Source organism: Anticarsia gemmatalis, chromosome 16 (genome assembly GCF_050436995.1).
Source record: "Anticarsia gemmatalis isolate Benzon Research Colony breed Stoneville strain chromosome 16, ilAntGemm2 primary, whole genome shotgun sequence".
Taxonomy (NCBI): domain Eukaryota; kingdom Metazoa; phylum Arthropoda; class Insecta; order Lepidoptera; family Erebidae; genus Anticarsia; species Anticarsia gemmatalis.
Genome location: NC_134760.1, coordinates 9742032 through 9763104, shown reverse-complemented (window position 1 = coordinate 9763104; position 21073 = coordinate 9742032). Strand labels below are relative to the sequence as shown.

General features: G+C 34.5%; 1 protein-coding gene across 1 annotated transcript; it reads left to right on the top strand.

Annotated features, from left to right (window-relative positions):
- The first annotated feature begins 1106 nt into the window (after window positions 1–1106).
- Window positions 1107–20104, top strand: LOC142979413 (solute carrier family 25 member 16-like). Its single transcript, XM_076124300.1, has 6 exons — window positions 1107–1731; window positions 4172–4398; window positions 12766–12954; window positions 13465–13621; window positions 14943–15084; window positions 17294–20104. The coding sequence occupies exons 1-6, from the start codon at window positions 1668–1670 to the stop codon at window positions 17469–17471; spliced, it is 957 nt and encodes a 318-aa protein (XP_075980415.1). The 5' UTR covers window positions 1107–1667; the 3' UTR covers window positions 17472–20104.
- Window positions 20105–21073: the final 969 nt, after the last annotated feature.

Here is a 21073-nt window from a genome sequence, read left to right as displayed (position 1 = left end):
TTAACCATCCAGATTTACGTAAAATACTAAGAATTTCTTATGATACGTTATCAGTGTGGCCGACAAGGGAATCGTACTCGATAAATACCATCGTCTTATTTCTATTTATCGACTACTTTTTATGCAAAAGGCAGTAAATGATATAAAGTTAACTTACCCCCGGTTTCTGAGAACATTTAACGGTAGTTTATCTATTCAATAGCGTTTTTTATATGAGTTTTAACGCTATTGAATAGATTAACTACCGTTGAATGTAGGTACCTCAGAAACCGGGGTAAGATAAATTATTCTCTCTGTCTCTCTGTCTCACTACGGTAGTAGTGAGAACAACAGCATGATTTTCTGAATGTTTGTATACAGTACCTATGTAAAATTTATTTCTATTATAAACAATATAAAATAGGAACACATCATGATAATAATACAATTTTCAGATAAATTACAATGCATTTCCTCGACAGCTGATCGTGAAGCCTGGGGTTCGATTTCCGGGTCGAGCAAAGAGTTATTGGTATGTTTTAATTTATATTTCAAATAACTTTAATATTTCTAAAGGCTCTAAATAGTAGCCCGAAGCTTGGTAAAGTGCCCGGTAAACGACAATACGCTCATTGTTCCCCAAATCCCGAAAGGCGATAGGTGTATTTCATACGCATCCTGTCTAAACCTTCAGGTATAACAAGCGTAATAGTCTGCATTTTCCTCGTTTTATACAAAGTTTCAGCGACTACAGTCTATTGCCTCCGGCCGAGGAGGGACAGACGTTGGAGGTCAATCCCCCAATCAACCTCCTCCCATCGTCTGAGATCTATGCTATGTTGTCTATTGTACTTGTCTATGCGTATTTTCTTCCATGATATTTTCTAAAATGTTTATACATAATAATAATAAGTATTTGCAAAATAATTCCATATGAGATGGTCTATAGGATCGCACGATGGTTGTATAATATTTTAAGTAATCAAAGCGGACCCTTGCTCTAAATAGGTACCTAGTACCATAGTTTAACCACGGCTGCACCGTGGAACATGTACTTTTATGACCATCGACAAGGCTAACCTACTTGACATTGACAGCAAGCTATCAACTGTCATTATGACAACGTCACATCGGGAAAATAGCAAATTTCAAAATTAAGTCTAGATTTTCGGAAAAACTAAAATGCTGCAGTTTTCTTACGCAATATAAATAATATTTACATGTTTTTGTAATAGACGATACACACAGTACCTAAGAAATCACTCAGGCAATCATAATAAACTATAAGAGCATCAGAAATACGTTCTAAAAGTGGCATTAACAACAGCTGACTGCTAAACATCACAAGCAAGATGATAAATACGAGTTTTGAACATTCAAATTGGAGTGAGGCTCTTCGCGTGAAGCCGTGCGCTCGGCTCCTCGTCCGCTAGCTCGGCGGCTGTTTGAATAAAAGTTTTCTAATAAGCAACGGTGAAAGTACCAACAGATGTCGTGTAAAGTATCGTCAAGATATGTGTGGTGCACGTCTGTACTTTGAATAAATTAGTTCGACATTCGAAAGCGTGTTATGGTGTGAACTGTTGGTTTTCTATCAAATAATTGCATACTAATGTGACGGTTCAGTGGAAACAATTAAATTATTACACTTCTGTTATAATATCCTTATATTTTAGAATTGAGTGAAAATGGCATTGAAAATGGAACAAAAGAGCGATATGGATTTTATACTCAAGAATTTGTTGGCTGGAGGTAAGTTTTATTATATTACTATCATCAGTTAAAAACCCTAAATTATTTATATAATTTTAACATAAAATATTTATCTATTTGACAAACCTTTTATTTACCTAACCTATTTTAATCTATAAAAGTTTGGAATAAGGTCAAAATACAATAGATAAAAATACATTTAGGTATTGAGATAAACAGTTTTAAAATATAAATTATTATCTTTTCACAAAATAGATGTCTCATGAATTATCACAACTAAGCTCAGCTCTGTTTTTATCAATTTACCAAGGAATTAAATACAAAACAAAGTATATTATTATAACTGGTATTAACTAAAATCAATACAATTGTATTAAAATTCAGATTTTATTTATTATTCTATAAGAGAAAACAGTATTTACCTACCCCAAAAAATTCTATATCCTAGTATAAGCTAGGTTTCATTAGCCCATCATATGCAAATACTATAAAGCATTTGCATTTAAAAATTTTAATTGCAATACCTTAGAGCAGTATGTGTCAGTTTTGTTGTTTGATTACATACACACATAAAATCACACCTTCTTCTAATAGGGTTAGGCAGAGAGCAGAGAATGCTGTATAAATATATTATCTAAAAGACATTTAATTGTTTAACATCTCTTTTTCAGGAAGTAATAGTAACTATTATTGCATCCCATATTGTAAATTTACAGTAGATTTCTTATCAGCTATCTTAATCCACATCAAACAACTAATGTTGTTTTAGATAAGAGATTGTATTGATTAAACCATTATACATTATACATATAAGATAAAACTCATTTTATAAAACCTCTCTAGTACTACAGTATGAAAACTAATATTAGGTACAGGTATATATTTATATACTAAAAGAAAACATACATACATAATATTGACCCCTTTCCCCATAGAGGTAGACAGAGACCAAAGAACACCACTTGGTACGATCCTTACAAATTTCCCATGCCTCATTCACATCCATAAATATGTTTTCAAAGATTCCCGGTCCATGTGAGTCATGCTCTAAAATCATAGATGGAGTTATGTATTTTTATTTGTGAAAAAAGTGTGTATTTTCCTAGTGAATCAAGTCATCTTCAGTATTTAAAGTGGTTTTCCTTCATGACTCATATTTTTACCCATTCTGTATATTATTATGTATTTTATTGTCAAACAGTGCTGTGCTGTGCTGTGTACAACAATTAGGGCATAAGTCTGTACCAATCAGTAAAATTTACCTAAGTACCTTCAAAATAAGGTAAAATGCATGTAACCATTAATACCCAATGGGTATTACCCATATTAAATTATAAACAAAACAAGCAATTTGAGAGTTAAAAGTTTTAGATACCTACTAGATTTAAATGAACACTAGAACTAAATATTATTCATAAGAGACAGAAATAACTAAACTCAAACAGACCTTACTAATAATGTTAGTCATTGTCTACTTATTTTTTGATTTTTTATTGATTTATTTACTGAAGATGACCTGAAAACTGGTACTTTTGTTTTAATTATCATTGTTCAATTATTTATTATTATTAATATTAAGTAAGACCTAATACTTGCTGTAGTAACCAGATAAGTAACAGTATCGCTCAAAATGAGGCTCTCATTGAAAACCAGCGCTGCAATATCTTCGTGGTATTGCAGCATATAGCTGAATAAGGGCCTCATTGTTGGCAATACGTGCACATATTGTTCTCTTTTTTTTATTGTATGTATTTGTTTATTGCCAACAATAAAATTATTTTCATTTCATTTCATTCATTTATTTTCATTTCATTTCAAAACACTCATGTTAGTTTTAGGCAGGTATTGATTTGTCAGTCTTTACCTAACTCTAATGACTGTTTCAAATTAAATATTCATTATATAAAGTCTGTTATAGGTACCAGATATCCAGTCATAATAAACTATGATAATGACTGTGGGGTGGCGACCACCATAACTATTATACCATATGAGTCATGTAAAATTATACTTCGGAAAATCCATAATTAATAGATGTCAGTGTATTTTATGTAGTTTGGATATTATAATTTACAATATCTAGCAGAATAACAAATCAATAATTTAACGGCATGTTTGTCGCAAAAGTAGCGACGCGTCAGTATCATTGCACCGGGTATCGCAGGTTTGATTACCTTGCGGAACACATACTAGCGTGAATCACATAAGTATAGTATAGAACTTTCTTATCTTGTACTTTTACGTGTTTAATCTCAAAGACAACTACACAATTCATTTTTAATCCTGCACCCCGCTTTCCCAAGCTTACGATTTTTCACTCAAATTTGGTACCGGTTGAAGCTATTATTCAAGCCCTTTCGCCCCAATACCAATCTACCCCCTCCTCCGAGTTAAATTCTAGATCAGCTTTTGGCGTTGGTATATCTATCCAACAAGGAAACATTGTAACAAATGCAATAACAGTACATAATGTTTTCAGGTGTAGCGGGTATGTGCGCTAAAACAACAGTAGCTCCACTCGACCGAATGAAAATACTGCTACAAGCGCAATCCTCTCATTACAAACATCACGGCGTCGTCGGGGGACTGGCAGCCATTGTGAAGAACGAATCACTCATAGCGTTGTACAAGGGGAATGGAGCGCAAATGGTCAGGATATTCCCGTATGCGGCCACGCAGTTCACTAGTTTCGAAATTTATAAAAAGGTGAGTTTTGATGTCTATCTATCCATCGTAAGGTTAGTGGTCAACCTAGTGTCAAAGTTGTTGAAGCCGCCCGAGACATGACATGGCTTAACGACTATTCTGATGTTTGAAAGGTATATTAGTACAAAGGTTTCTACGTATAAAAGAACTACATTTCCTAGCCTAAACCTCTTTAAGGCTAGGAAATGTAGTTTTTTTATACATAAAATCTTGTTTAACAGTTAAATGAATGTGTGTTTGAAATGTAATCATGGTTTCCATACTTCTCATATGGTAGTAACTTTATTGTATGGGGCCAGTTTTATAAATGTTGGAGGTGGTACTGCGTTGCTTCAAATACTAATTATAAAAATCAATATTATTTACGTCATATCATAATCAATAACAGCCAGTCTGCATCGCTAGGTTAAAATTCCCATTGCTAGATCTAGATTCTCGAGTTCATAACGTCTGCATTCCCGCAGTGTGATTTATTTCTCAAATCTTACCAGATGCGATGAATAAACAGAAGCGAAAAATAGGTACGGGTTACGGTTTTAAAATAAATAATTTGCAGATAAGTTGAATTGGTTGAATTCTAGACCAAACAGCTACCTGAAACAAACATTCTAAGAACTATTTGGTAGAAAGTATGTGAGTCATTGTGAGTATATCTCGTTTCCGAGAAGCTTTTAGCTTTTTGATAGTTTTACTTAGATCAGAAGTTAATTTCAATAGCAGTCGGCCGAAACATAACGTGCCACTTCATAGCATCAAATGGGCCAGTCAAAAAATTGTCTATGCTTTGACTCGGAGGAATATGATGAGCCGCACCACTTAAACACTGGTTTGATCGACGCCTAAATAAAAAAACTTGAAACATTTCTTCTCACACAATGCAACGCCTTCCAAACAGTTAATACCTGCATTATAACAACTTCTATAACAGCCGATAGTTGCCATTATTTCACAGTTTAACCAACGAAAAATCCCAGCTCAAATAGGTGCGATTGCCAATCAAATACCTTCCTCATTTATATGCTCCACACATCGTAGATTAGCCGTAAACTTAGTGTGTAGTGTATTTAGTTACGTCGTAAAAACGCTAGCTTCGAAACCGAATAGGTATGTGTTAAATAAATAGTAAGTATGAATAAATATACACGTAATTATGTACAATTCTATGACTAGTATTCAACCGGGTTTATTGTTTTTAGTCTGGCGCTATAGAAATTGTTTTGCATGAGTCAAGACTGTTTTCTTGATGTTACGTGGAAACGGTTGCAAAAATGATTGTTGCATTTTAGAGCGGGTCCAGCGGTAACCTGTTTTCAAAAAATATGGACATCCTGATACCTGCTAAGTGCTCTCTTCATCAAATTGTGTTATAAGTCCACGAAGCTTAACGAAGAGTAGAATACAGTGTTGATATTAAGGTAGTCCCTTCACCTCTACCGTTGCCAAATGCCACACATAACAAATCATACAGATCGGAAACGATGTCCAATTTTTCATTCTATTTGATAGGTAGACGTTTGCAGTGTCTCACTTGTAAATTTCCAGGCCCCTTAGTCTCTTGTTTTATTTAGTAACTGCTTATAATATACGGCTAATTAATATTGAACATATGCAAAATTTCTGCAAAAAAATCTTTCAAGACCCCTTCTCTTCTGAAATACCAAAAAAATACTGTCATAAATCGACATGACTCCCAAAAAACGTCGACAATTTTACCACAATATCCACCATTTCTCTGATTTTCTTCATGATAATGAAGCGTAACGACAACACTTTCGTCACTATATCGCGTGGTGCCAAGAGGACGTAGTTAATTCAGACGATCTATTTCTTCAATATCTATTTATATTGCATACCCTACTCGGTCTCAAGTTCAGGGCCGGCAGAGATATAATTCATTCTGTCGGGAAGATATATCACCTGTTGTATTACATACAATGACATATGTACATACATAAAATCACACCTTTTTCGCATAGGCACTAGGTAGATACCAGAGAACGCCACTCGATACGACCCTTACAAACTTCCTTTGCTTCATTCGCATTATACGTCTTTGTCATACAGGACATCTGGTTACGAGTACTACTAGTAGCACCTGATCTTTTTCCAAGAAATCGGTGTTTTTTGCGTTTATATTTTTTATTTTGACAAGCGATAAATGACAACAGAACGCAAGGCCAAAGTATTAGTACCTACCTTATTCCATACTACAAGGATCCAATAATTTATAGATTTTTTAACATAAATATATTGAGAAAAGTAAAGTTTGAAAAAGCGGTTCCCGAAAAAGTTTCGTATCGTAAGTAGGACAGCGTGTCTGTCTATTTTATTGAGAACGACAAAGAGACAGGTTTATTTATGGGTTACTTTATCCACGCAATATTCACTATTTTTATTTCTTTTGGGAACAGTTTAGATAAACAACTGCTTTCAAATCTTTGGCTAATAGAGTTGCTTGTGTATTACGTTGCTTCCCGATGAAGCCACTGTAGGCCCTAGGCGGCCTAGGCACTGGCGGGTACACTATTACGTCTAAAACTGTCTAGACCTCACATACACCCAGCATCCTGCGCTAGGATTTCATAAGATTGACGAATGACATCCGCAACATAAAATGTTTATCTTGCAAAACTTTGTAGGAGAATATTCTTTGAATAGCAACCATCATTTTTATCTCTCTCCATCCACTGCAAAGTATAAACCTCCTTACATTTGCACCAGTCATACCTATTTGTGCACTCGTGTTCAGATTTTAAACATTCAAACTATGTTATTGACCTAGGTAATGTTTTCAGCTATATTTATATCTTATATCTTTTTTCTTCTAAACTGGTTTCCTTAGGCATTTAATGCCTGTTTGCCTTGCCCTTAAACGTCAAAGAATATGACGGATTTTATCTGTTCTATTGGCTATTGTCATTATCATCAGACAAAGTGTCTCATTTATACATTGTTCAACTTATACTTTAAACTCCCAAATATTCGGTGACTAGACTGATAAGATAAAGAATGTCTCACGTATTTGTAAACAAATGTTTGCGCCGGTTCAAAATATTTTGCAAGGTCCAAAGTCTTAGCCGAGATTCTATGTTTATCCAATTTCTTCATCGCAAAGGAATTTGTAGGAAAGTTTAAAGAACGAAATAGAGGTTTTAATATTACGCCCGTTATATCTACCATAGTTTAAATTAGAGAAAGCAGTTTTGCTATAGAAATTGTAGCCTAATTTCTTCCCCAATGGGAAGAAAGCGTGATTTTTTGTATGTATTTCAGCCTAATTCTTATGGTCCAAGATATGTCTGATTAAAATGGTTTCAAAACCATAACCAAAGAATATTATATGTACAAACATACACTCGAAATTCATCTACTTTCAGCCCACTTCTACTACTTCACTCACACTACAGCCAAACAAACAATTAAAAAAAAACCATCAGTTGAATATCCAAAAGCATAAAGTCATACAACATCAATCGTAAAATATTCGCGACTACATTGTGGTTTTCTCATCTGCAAAGTAGGTTCCTCATTCAGTGGGCCTCAGGTTCACTTTCATTGGAACCGGTGCGGAGACTCGTCGGGCCGGCGACCGTTATGTGGCACACGCAACGATGCGCAGACGCACCTTGCTCTGACAAACACTGAATGACTGACTGACCTTCAATTTGGTACAATGGAATCATCATTTTTTCATGTCACTTTCTCTCCATTTGTGATTCGTACTTTATCGAAAAAAAATGTTTTTTTCTTATCGACTAAATGTGCATTAATGAGGTTTAAGATAAGCGTTAAGACTGTTGTCGTAGCTTTAAATGGCAGACGTAAGATTATGTTTCCCAAAATAATAGAAAAAACATCAATTACTACTAGGTAATTCTTTATACTAAAGTAGGTTCTTGAAACTGTGCTTGTAAGTTGTTTACCAGTCTTATAATACGGTCCTAAAAACAGAATACGGATCTTTATAAACCTTTTGTTACTTACTTAAGCATCAGTTTGAGTCTATACAGATACTTGATGATCGTAGCCAAATAGACACACAAACGTACGTAATAGTGCAGCAAAAGCGACGTTTCACGTCGCTGAATGTTGCAAAACTTACAATCAACGTATGCGACAACATTTAAAATATAATTCCGCCATTATTCCCGGTTTCTGTGGTCCCTTCATTTAGCGTTATAGTTTATCTATCTAATAGCGTTTAAACTCATATAAAAAAAACTGTTTAAATAGATAAACTACCGCAAAATGTGCCTCAGAAACCGGGCATTAATGGTGTCCACAAATGTCCTCAAAAAAGCCACAAAATTATATTCTCAAATGGTTTTCTAAGTATAAAAGCCATTAGATTAAGATCTACATAAGATTCTCTGTCTTTATCTCTGTAATTCGTTGGTAATGTGATGTTGACTGTAACTGTTCATCACCGTTAAAGAGTAACCTCCTTGTTCAAGACGCTGTAAAGTTTACAAATTGTTTGCCATTAAATAACTTGTACGAGATAAAATATAACGCTCGTAAAATGTTTTTACTACTTACTATTTGTTAAATGAAATTATTTCTACAATATTAGATAAGTAATTTATGGCAATAATTATAATATTACATAGGACTAACTTTTGAGATTTGCGATTGTTATTGGCGAAACCTAAGTGTATTAAATACACTTCGACCTATATCTTTGCAATATTATGTCCCTAAAAATAAGTATGAGAAATTTATGCAGGTAAGTAGGCAATATTTTGAGTAACGATAATTTATTTAAGTTGTCGAGTTATTTTTCAACAAGAATTTAAATCATTTGAAAAGACCTTTTCCCAGCACGTCAGCACTGGGTTGACAAAAGCCAAATTATAGAAAGTTTTAGTCATCTTAAATAAAAAAGATTTTAACCACATAAACAGTAGTTACTACAGCAATGAGCTGTATTCTAACGGTACTAAAATATTTGTCCGTCCCTTTCCAAAGCTTAGAATAAGAGAAGGAACAAATATGACTACATAGTTTCCTGTTGAGGATGAAACCAGTTATTTTTTCCGGTTACTTACTAGGTACGAGAGACTGAAGTTTTTACTTAGTCTCATACATTATTGTCTGGGTTATTTCTTGGTAAAATGTATTGTCTTAAATCCTTAACTTGTATTGTAGACAAAAGTCATTCACAAATGTTAAGTAACTTGCCTGTAAAAACTCCTAAATTATTAAGTACTATAACTCGTTTTTGTGTACGGGTTTAAACGATAAAATCCGTACATTACCATATGTAGTCAAGTGCTCAGTTCAATCGAATTGTATAAACTTTAGTTGGCATACACTTTTTTACAAAATACTTAAGAAAACAATAATTACTTATGTTTAACTTTTATACAAAATGCCACCCAATGTATTTACACCTTTCCTTAAGTTTCGCAATATAAGGAAGTAGACAAACATGTTTATCTTTTACAATAATTAAAAACAAAATGTCAGATTATGTTATTTACAAAATATAGGTACTTTGTTTCCTGTATTATAAATAAAAGAATGAACAATACCTTCCTACTTCTTCCTCACCAACGTGATAGGTTTTATAAACTACTTTGTGTCCCATCAAATCCCCTTATAAAAGTTAAACACTAGACTCATAGCTTACTGACCCTCCATTGTTGCACCGCGAGAAAACCTTTATAGTCCGGTCAAATTAGACCAAAAAATCAGTAAACCCACGACAAATTCAGGGGAAGCTGAAAATTCTTAAAATTGTTTAAATTATAATTATAAACATTGTCTTAAAAGTCCCAACCGATCCCATGTAAGGAAAAAATGTTAGCGGGGTAATAAGGTCCAAAAAATGAGTTTTTCGCGATTTTCTTGAAAACGGTAAGTTTTATCGCAAAATTACCCCAGACATAATTTGTAGATCAGGGAATTTCCTATAAAAAAGGTATCAATATTTTTTTCCCTAAAAGCCACCGCTTCTGAGATATAACGATGCAAAAAATTGCGAGCGTCATAATACACTCATACACTACTTCAACTTGCTTTAGCAATTATAATATTAAAAGAAGTTGAAATCGATGACATCATGGATGCTGATTTAATAATTAATATCGAAATTATAGTAGATAAAATTTTTTCATACAATGATATTGAAAATGATGAAATATCTGGAGCTTTACTTAATAAACTGAATTAAAAACTTAAGGATTATGAGGAACGAGGACCAACAGCGAAACTTTGGATTCAATATTTTTATATGGTTTCAATTCTTAAAGAGTTTTTAAGAGCTGAACGTATGGGGGATTGGAAAGCTCATTTAAACTGCGTCAAAGAAATGCTTCCTTACTTTCACGCGTCTGGACATTTTCCGTATGCTAAGTCTGCACACCTATACTTGCAGGATATGCCACAATTAGAGAATTTCATAGATCCTGAAGTCTATAAAAAATTTTCAGAAGGATTCTTCACTGTGAGACGTTCAGACAAATTAAGCTGTGGCACTTCAACGGACATGGTAATTGAGCAGTCTATGATGAAAGCTATGAAGACAGATGGAGGTATTGCTCGAGGAAGAAGCACAAAACAGAGTGTCATAAGTAAATGGGTTTATAGTATGCATGCAATGAATACAGTTTGTGAAAAATTAGAAGATCTGGCTAATGTTAGGATGGATACGACCGAGCAGCATGTTGATGCAAGTGATTCACGAGTAAAAAAAGATGCTAAAGACTTACGAAAACTTTTGGAATGGTTCTCAATACATAATCCTTTTCCAGAGGTTTTGCATCGTTATATCTCAGAAGCGGTGGCTTTTAGGGAAAAAATTATTGACCTTTTTTATAGGAAATTCCCTGATCTACAAATTATGTCTGGGGTAATTTTGCGATAAAACTTACCGTTTTCAAGAAAATCGCGAAAATCTCATTTTTTGGACCTTATTACCCCGCTAAAATTTTTTCCTTACATGGGATCGGTTGGGACTTTTAAGACAATGTTTATAATAATAATTTAAACAATTTTAAGAATTTTCAGCTTCCCCTGAATTTGTCGTGGGTCAAATGTCTAAATTGACCGGAGTATTATACGACAAATATTTATGTTGAAATTGCAAAATTTCCTTCAAATGAATAAATCGGCCATAAGTATAAAAGCAAAAGCGTCAAAAAGTCAGGTTTTGACCGCAAACAAAACCTCGCTGACCTTACGAAAGAGAGAGTGTGGTTGTACCATATTAGTACGACTACCGACTACGTATGTATATAAGTACGTATGTATACGCTGAGCCTCTGACCCAGTGCGAAATGTTACCGAACCGGAACTCCTAGCGGTAAATCACTTCCTCGCAATAACTTGCGGATACTTGAATTACCTTTGTGATAGGTAATTAAATTTATATTGATTTTTGAGTTTGTTTATTTGTATTTCTGAGTCTAGGCATGTTTCAAAATACATTAAGTATTCTAGAATCTACCTATGTTATTAAAGTGACTTACAGTCTCTATTTATGCAACTGGCCTATTGTTGATTTGTAGACATGATGGGCCACTCTGTAAACAGTATTTCGTCGAATACAGTACTTCGACTTAATGATACCAAAAACATATGTAGTCTGGATTTTCAATAAAATCTACGTACTTGCTAATTTTAGGTTTAATTTTAGGTTAGAGAAAATGTATGTATTCGTCTATCGAATGGTCAGTTAGCAAGCCACGTAGTACATATTTCGAAGAGATATTGGGCGTGTTTTATTCAAAACAATCTTTAGTTGCTAGCCGGATTATCATAGTTAAACATAGAAGCTCAAATTCCCAATATTTAAGTTGCAAATTATAACGCAAACATACTTATCGGTTTGTGTATCTAATTAATAACATAATGCAAATATTATGAAGCACCTGCTATGATAAGAGGTAGCACACGATTTTGTGGTTTCAGAAATACCATGTTGTTGTTTTTCATGACAAAACCATGCATTAATCATGTTAAATTATTGTTTGGTGATATTTCCATTTATCATCTTACTAAGTACCTACGTAGGTTTGCGCAAAAAAAAACACCTCGTCTTTCCGGCACTATCTTGAATTTCGGTATAGACATTTTTCGTTTCGGTAAAGACATTTTTCTATTAACCTAGAAACAGTCCCACTGCTGGGCAAAAACCTTCCTTTTTCTTTCCAACTGTCTCTCTCATCTGCTTTGCATGCCCAATTTCAATTAATTATCAAAGTCTCTAAGTCGTCCCGCCTCTGGCACTGTAACCTAAGATGTATCCGATATACAAGTATAACTAAAGGATTTTGGTCTTTGCCTACCCTTCTAGGAAAAAGCGTGTTATTATGTATGTGTGTTTGTATGTATGTAAGTAAACTTTTGATTGGTATATTCCAGTACCTAAGCCGCGTGCACATCCCGGTGGTGCAGCACGGCGACAAGTTCGTGGCGGGCGCGGCGGCGGGCGTGACGGCCGTGACGCTCACGTACCCGCTCGACACCATCCGCGCGCGCCTCGCCTTCCAGATCACCGGCGAGCATCGCTACACCGGCATCGCGCATGCTGCCGTCACTATGTTCCGCACGGTAATGATTAACTTATCTGTAACTAAGGCCCTCATTAACAGCATCGGCAGGATATTCCAACATTTAAGAACAGACTGTCGAAAAATAGGTATGCCTTGGCATGCTAACGCTAACGCTATAACGCTTTTTTGGTGAAAGCGATAACCGGCTCCGGGCCTAAATTGATTGCTTTATTATAATTATTACATTAAAAAAAACGAACCTACCATAGATTATCATAGGCTAGAAATATTGAATACATACTGTCAAATTATCCGGACAACAGTAGCGGCGGTCCGTCAGATTTATATGAAACAGTCGATTTAAAAACACCCATAAGTTTAAGATATTTCCATAGAAACAATGTTTGACGTGAAGATGATGCTTGATACTGTTAGAAGAATAATGATAAAACGTTTTCAGAATTATTGATTAACAGGTTGCTTTAAAATGTGATAAAACACATACTGTTGCATTCTAACAAAATAGCTATAATAAATTATAGTAATGTTGCCCTGTGTGATGTTCTAGGAGGGCGGTATCCGCGCGCTGTACCGCGGGTTCGTGCCCACGCTGTGCGGGATGGTGCCGTACGCCGGCTTCTCCTTCTACTGCTTCGAGTCGCTCAAGTTCCTCTGCATGAAGTACATGCCCACCTCGCTGTGCCGGAAGTGCGAGAGGAATACAGGTACATACGTCATACATTATAGTATTATAGGTATGTTCTAGTAAGTTGTTGGTATAGTATACCAACGACTTAGTAGAAAACATTCTGCTCAAGATTCGTGGCTGTCCGAGGTATACAAAAAACTGAATTTAGAATATCAATGACTCACAGACTTATGCAGCTGACGGTGTTCTTTAAGAAAAACACAGCAGTGTGGACTACTACTATCTAGAAAAATCGTCCAACCCAAGGCTTTTTACTTAGTTGTCGGACTATAGTCAGATTGACAGTCTCATTATTTTCTTAATTTCATCACTGGCATCTGAATACTTAACTAATGAGATCCCGTATTAAACTAGTGTCCAAACTACTTGATGACCCCAGAATATTTTTCAGGCACTCGAAAGGGTTTTCTTCAGTTAAGAAGTCGTAAATCGATAAAATATTTAATCAATATTAATAATTAATTACTGATATTAATGGAGAACTGAACTAAGGTTCCGTGTAAATACATATAACTTTAAACTACAGTAGCCTTATAGGTAAATAGAAATACCCAAGAATCCTTACCATTAAACATCGAGCCGTACGTTTGCCATTCAATCAGTTATAAACGATCTGAATTCACAGCACATGCTGTTCACGCATCGCACGCATCGTGAATGCACTACACTTGACATTGTTATATATTGACGCACTGTGTCGTGGACAATGCTTGTTAAATGTCGACCAACGTCGCTAGAACTGGTTAATTTAAAAGTATCTGGAGTTGGTATATCTGCAAACCTATATACGAGTATAAAAGCAGTTTGAGTTTTTTTGTCTGAGCTTGTACAAGAATGTAGTTCTATTTAATGCTTTTGAGCTTATAATGCAAATGATATACTTGACATTGCGTGGGAATATTGCTAATGTGTGACAATTCTAATTTTACGCGATACTTAATACTATGAGTATAGTGGGTATGTTTACTACTTATTAAAGACAATCAATTGGAAAATATACATACTGTATGCAACCGCAGTTTGTAAAAAAATATCGTTATTAAGATCTTGCTTGCTGTTTACCTTCAAACTCCTTTAAAGAGTTCTTATAATATAAGCAGATTTAAATTCTTCACAAAATTTGACCATTTATTGATTTATTTTATTCTGCCAAACAGAACATAATAATATAGTGGGATACAACATATGAATGCCACGGCATTCAACGTGTTAAAGAAAGTCTTTAATTATCCAACTTGGTGACTAAAACCACACCACCCAGGCGCTCTAATTGTAAGCCATACTAGAAGTGGGACAGTTCCAATTAGCGTTTTAATATTGTTAATTCTATATTCCAGGTGGTCTAGTACTGACGGTGCCGGGCAAGCTGGTGTGCGGCGGCCTGGCGGGCGCCGTGGCGCAGTCCGTGTCGTACCCGCTCGACGTCACGCGCCGCCGCATGCAGCTCGCCTGCATGGACCCGCACACCGCCAAATTCGGGTATGTAATACATAACTACCACTATCTACTATGTATAGGTGTTATATCGGTGTTATGCTCCGTTCATTGTCTACAGACTGTTAAAAACTTAAATAACATAATATAGGAATATATATAATTATTATCGCGAAAACGCATTTTAGCGTAGAATGTCGCAGAATGGCTCAGGTTACTCTAAATCAGTCTGTGACTACGGCCAGTGAAATGTAAACATACAACACAAAAGTTTTAAAGTATGACTGTAAAAAACTTTATAATATGTAATGAACGGACACGGTATTAGTCCGCCATGTTACAAATTAACAACGTCTGATGGCTGTAGATATGAACGAAAACTAAAGTTGTTGTCGTACCTATTTACTTGATCATGAAAAAGTCCCCTTGAAACAGTGGCGATTTTGATTTTAATGAGTACATAAGCCTTACAAATATGTAATGCTTTTTGATTTTTTGTAAGTCCGATAGTACTTACTTACTTACTTACTCCGTTGGCTCAACGACCCAAAATGTGTCTTGGCCTCCGACACGAGAGAACGCCACTTTGCCCGATCTTTGGCCACTTCTTGCCAATCCCCGGCTTGAAGCTCCCTCAGATCTGCCTCCACTACATCCTTCCAGCGGTATCTTGGGCGCCCGACAGGGCGTCGTCCTGTCGGTCGACCTAAGTACGCTCTCTTAACACTACGATCTTCTCGCATTCTCTCAACGTGGCCGAGCCAACGGAGTCTGTGAGCTTTTATTTCTCCTATGATGTTAGGATTGGCTACGAGTTCCTCGATTTCGGCATTTTTGCGAATCCGCCAGCTCCCATCGAGTCTCTGCACGGGGCCCAAGATCTTTCGAAGGACCTTTCTTTCTGCGACCAAGAGCTTATTCTACCATAAATCCTGTGCCGTTAGTATGGTGCCCGTCGTCTCTACCCAGTGGTTAAGTCCGATAGAATTCTTAAAAATATTGAAGCTTACCAGTTTATATAAAAATATATAAACTTGAAAGCTTCAATATTTACACCCTGTATTTTCCCCGCACAAATCAAAATCGTAGTCACTATGGCCCTGTAAGAGGCTTATAAGCTTGATAAATGTGTAAACCAGACTATTTGTAATATAATAATATTGTAACAATACTCCTTTATAGTAGTAACATTTTGCACTCACAAAACAGTCATCACCTTTGCTGGCATAGGTTTGCTGTTTCGGAACATATCTAAAAAGCTATGTGATATAATGCTTTTCTTTGAAGGGCAACACATTAACCGGTAAAATTCTTCTATTTAAATATTAATGAAAAAAAACAAAACTTGGACTCGAGACAGTATTAATCCCTTATCAAGTTACGATTAAAAGCAGTCTTTTGGGTGGCTCATAGTTAGAAAATGCGACTTTATTGTGTAACCGAAAAGAAAAGTAATGATGACTGTTTAGTGCAAAGTATATTATTTATTATATCCCTCATAATATAAGCTCTGTTAATAATATACTTGTAACAATAACCTTATTTACTCCACAGCACTATTTCCTATGTATTTAGAAATATTATATTGTACATATACTAATGCAGCAACATTTCTGATTGCATGATGTTTCACACGGTGTTGGCAACACAGGAGGTTGGTTGTTATATTTTTTGTATATTTTTTTAGATATTATGTAAATACCTCAATAATATGAACTAACTTTTATGACTATGTGACTGAATATCGGTTGTGTTAGGCAATTTTATGTTTGTATATTTTAATTTTACCTTTCCACTACTTCTTAACGTTATTTTATGCTATTGCACAAATGCACATACTGCAAATTATTACCTATGGTTTGTTGGGAAGTCTAACCGCCTGTCTAAATAACATTTCAACATGGTCTACCGTGCAACGGTTTTATATAAGTAAAGATTTTTTTTTCTGGTCTAACAAACTCAGTAAGAGGAAAATAATCTGGGTTTGTACGACCTAGTCTTCAAAGTGTGTCTAAAACACATTCTTCTTTATAGTATTTTATATCCACAATTTGCTAATGTTTTTATAATCTCATGAAAGGAGTAAACCTTGCACCACTATAACTGCAACTGGTAATTTCTAGAAGTAATCACTAACACTATATCTTAAACTTAGTGATCAACAAAAAGTACCACTACGATCACACAATCTTACACAGACAATGAAAATACTTACTAATAAATTTCCTCTACTAAACCACATTTTATCCAACAGTACCGGCATGGTGAAGACACTGACTCTCATATACCGCGAGAACGGTATAGTGAAGGGTCTGTACCGGGGGATGAGCATCAACTATATAAGAGCGATACCGATGGTGGCCACGTCATTCTCCACGTACGAGCTGATGAAACAACTGCTGCAACTCGACACCGGCATGAAAGTCTCCTAAAACACCTACCTATGAAGATAGATGATGTAATTTCACTATTGAACGGTAATTATAATCACATTGCTTTAGTTTTAAATGTAGTTTAAGTAAGAATTAATTCACCTGTTTTGTAATTTTCGTTTGAAACTGACAAAACAGTGACTTAGCTTACACGACGTTTAGTACTAAAGCAGTTGTGTATCTAGCGCAAGAAAGACGTATCTTATTTTATATTAGTTCATCTTACGTCTTTAAACTAATCTTTAAATAATTTCATCTTAGTACTTTCAATTGAATATAGGCTAATTAATGAGTCTATTACGTCATATTTCCTTCAACTTCTGTTATTCTTAGCAATCAAACCATGATAAGCAGCGTTGGTAGAAATTGTAGAAACTCAGATATTTTTATTTTATTTACAATTTTCTAATGAATGATGTTTTATTATAATGTAGCCCCAGTAAGTTGAATTAAAAATCAGTGCTTTAGATATCCTAGAAAGTAGTAAACATGTAATTTAAAGTACTCTTAGTATAACTTTTTTTATTTTTACTCAACGTAATTTGAGCTTAACGCGCTAAGATATTACCATGACTTATGCACTTAGTTCATTCAAAATGTTCTAAACGAAACGCACACGAAACAAGTACTTACTAAATCAGTATTTGATATGTTATAATGCTCATTTGTATGTAATATAAATGCAGTTTAGGAAACAATTTTATTTAGAGAATACTCTCTGAACACAAATGTTAGGAAAGTCATACTAAACCTTTTACACAGACTTCAAAAAAGCAGCAGGTCTTCAATTCGTCTGAATCTGTTTGTATAAAAACAATTTTATTATGACTGCTTGATTAGTTGCTTCTGCCTTTTAAATTAGTCAACGTTATAACTATAACTCATTTAAATTGTATAAAATTTATAATAAGTGTAATCCCTGTGCCTTCTGCCATTACTCTCAAAATAGCAAGTAAAATAGCAATAAGCATGTAAACAGGTCCTTCAAAAACTCAGTCAAGCGACCACTAAAGTGTAAAATTGGACACCCTATTGTAAAAAAAAAATGCAAGAAACATCTCATCAACTTGACATTATTTCTTATGTTTTAAGACTTTTAAGTAATTAATATTACGAATTATCTCGAGTTTTTTCTTCAACAAACTAATTAGTTAGCTTAATGTCTCATATTCTGTTTCGTAGAGGTCAAGTATACTACGTTCAAACAGGTTAGACGGCTACACAACTACAAAATTATGCATATTTTATGAGACGTGGACCGCGATACACCACCGGCCCAACATAACGGCGGACAAATTCTTTAAATTCTTGACAACAAAACTATAACTAATTTTCTACTTTCTATCTAAATCACTGTTATTATTATTAATTAGACATAAACTCGGGAATTTGTATACATGGCACAGCGTTGATCAACTTTAAATTGTGTGAATATGGCGTGCACACAAAATTGCTTTCAAAACATTAACAAAACTGATGCTCGTAAAATTTAAGGTTTGCGTGAGCTCTAAAATGATTAGGGCGGGGGTTATTACGCCTTACTAAACTACCCTTGTTTGTGTAGATTCATATTATGCGAAGTAGAAACAGTTAATAACTTCAGCTGTATTTTAAGTTGTTCAGTAGAAAATACTTTATTTTCGAACATTAGCGAACATTAGAGAGTTTCAAGTAGTTATTAGAATTTACACACCAAGTGAATTCTCGTCGCAGGCGTATTGATACGCTACAAATGTTTATAAGCTCTGTTATGGTGTTCCCACTTAACTTACATCGCTGCTAAATAACTATGAACATCTAAATTAAAGTCGCACATTCGGTGTGTAAACTCTTTTCAGCATGTACTGAGCGGTAACGAGGAATACCCTGTTTTATAACAGCTTATTCCACCACGATCAATACAACCCTCAAATCTTCACGCAATCGCGTGTTCCTAATAAAATTATTACAATTTCTTGTGAATGTACGTATAGGGCACAGCTACGGGTGTAGTCGAGAAGAGGAGGTTTAAAGCCCCTAGTTATCAAATACAAGCTATGATGATGGTGTCTTCTACTCAAGAAATAGCTTTAACTAAGGTGGTTGTTACAGGGTGTCAATTCTGAGGCTAGATGTAAGATTTTAGATATTCATTCCACAAAATCTGTATAATATTGTATTCGTCTATTTTTAAGTTGTACACGATTGTAATTTTAGCACATTTAATGTGAAATTATTGTGTTGCTATTTGTCTTGTCACAAGTTCATTATGAAACATTGGTTGTATCTGCTACAATAATTATTATACTGTTGATCAATATACATTTATTTTTATATTTTGGACAGTTGTTGAGTTCTAATACAGTTTACAAACATAACTTGTTATATTGTGACACCAAAGATTTTGTGACAATTTTAGTAATCATGTAATAGGTAAAAGTATTCTTTATCCAGGCGATAAATATCTCATGGCACCTTTTCTTTTTACTTTAAAAAGATAAAGACAGAGTGTGACGTGGTTCTGGTCTGCGGCAACAGCAACTTGAAATTGTAACACTGACTCTAAACTAAAATAAATCAGTCTATTATTAGTGTAAGAGGACTGAAATAAATAAATGAATGTATTTATTTAAATAAATTATTTTCAAATAAAACTAGACTTTAATTTATAACTACATCTATGGTGGTGAAAGAAAAATCCTTGATTTTTATAATTAATTTTATTTATTATATCTAAATCCTATCAACAGGCATAGTACACGTTGCAAGAATAATTATTTAACCGTACTGTGTTTACATTAAACTTATTGCCATTGTGTAGCGAATACCAGTGGATGTATGTATATTGTATATCAACGATCATGTTGTCGGCGCAATATCAACAGTATCGAGTCCCATTTACACATCAACACACTATGCATACAAAAGATTTGTCTCAATATCTTTAAATGTCGATCGCCTATGCATTTTGCCAGGAAAGCCTTAATTTAAATTTTACACGAGCTTCGATTGAGTGAAATAACGCCAAAAGCGAAGAAATCAAACTTGTGCTAAAGTTATGTTTTTATTTCACGCGAACGAGGCTCGACATACATTCTCATTTTTTTGTTATTTTTTCTTTCTTTAAGGATATTATATTTTATTTTTATCTATAACTTACATACTTAATACTTAGATCAACGAAACGTGGCTTCAGGTGTCATTGGTGGGTAAGGTCTTTGTATAAATAGTACGCACGTTCATTTAGCAATTAGAAATGATTACAATTATTTTATTTTATCAATCTGCTTTTATTTATATCCAAAGATGGCACTGACAAAAGAAAATGTCCACTGTTCAGATTCTAAATAAGTACACGCTTCTACTACATGGAAAATTAAATTGCTTTTGCCAGTTTTACTAAATATATATTATGTATAGAAATAAAAATGCTTCGTTTAAGGAAATCAGGGATCACAAGTGTACGTGTGAACTATTATAATAAACATGCTTTCAACACTTTCAATATAACCCCTGTTGTAAATTTATATCCTAAGATGTTATAAAACAATTTCCCAGCTCGCGATGATCTCATATAAAATTGTTATTAATATATTTAGTTACTTACCTCCTTATGAAATTGA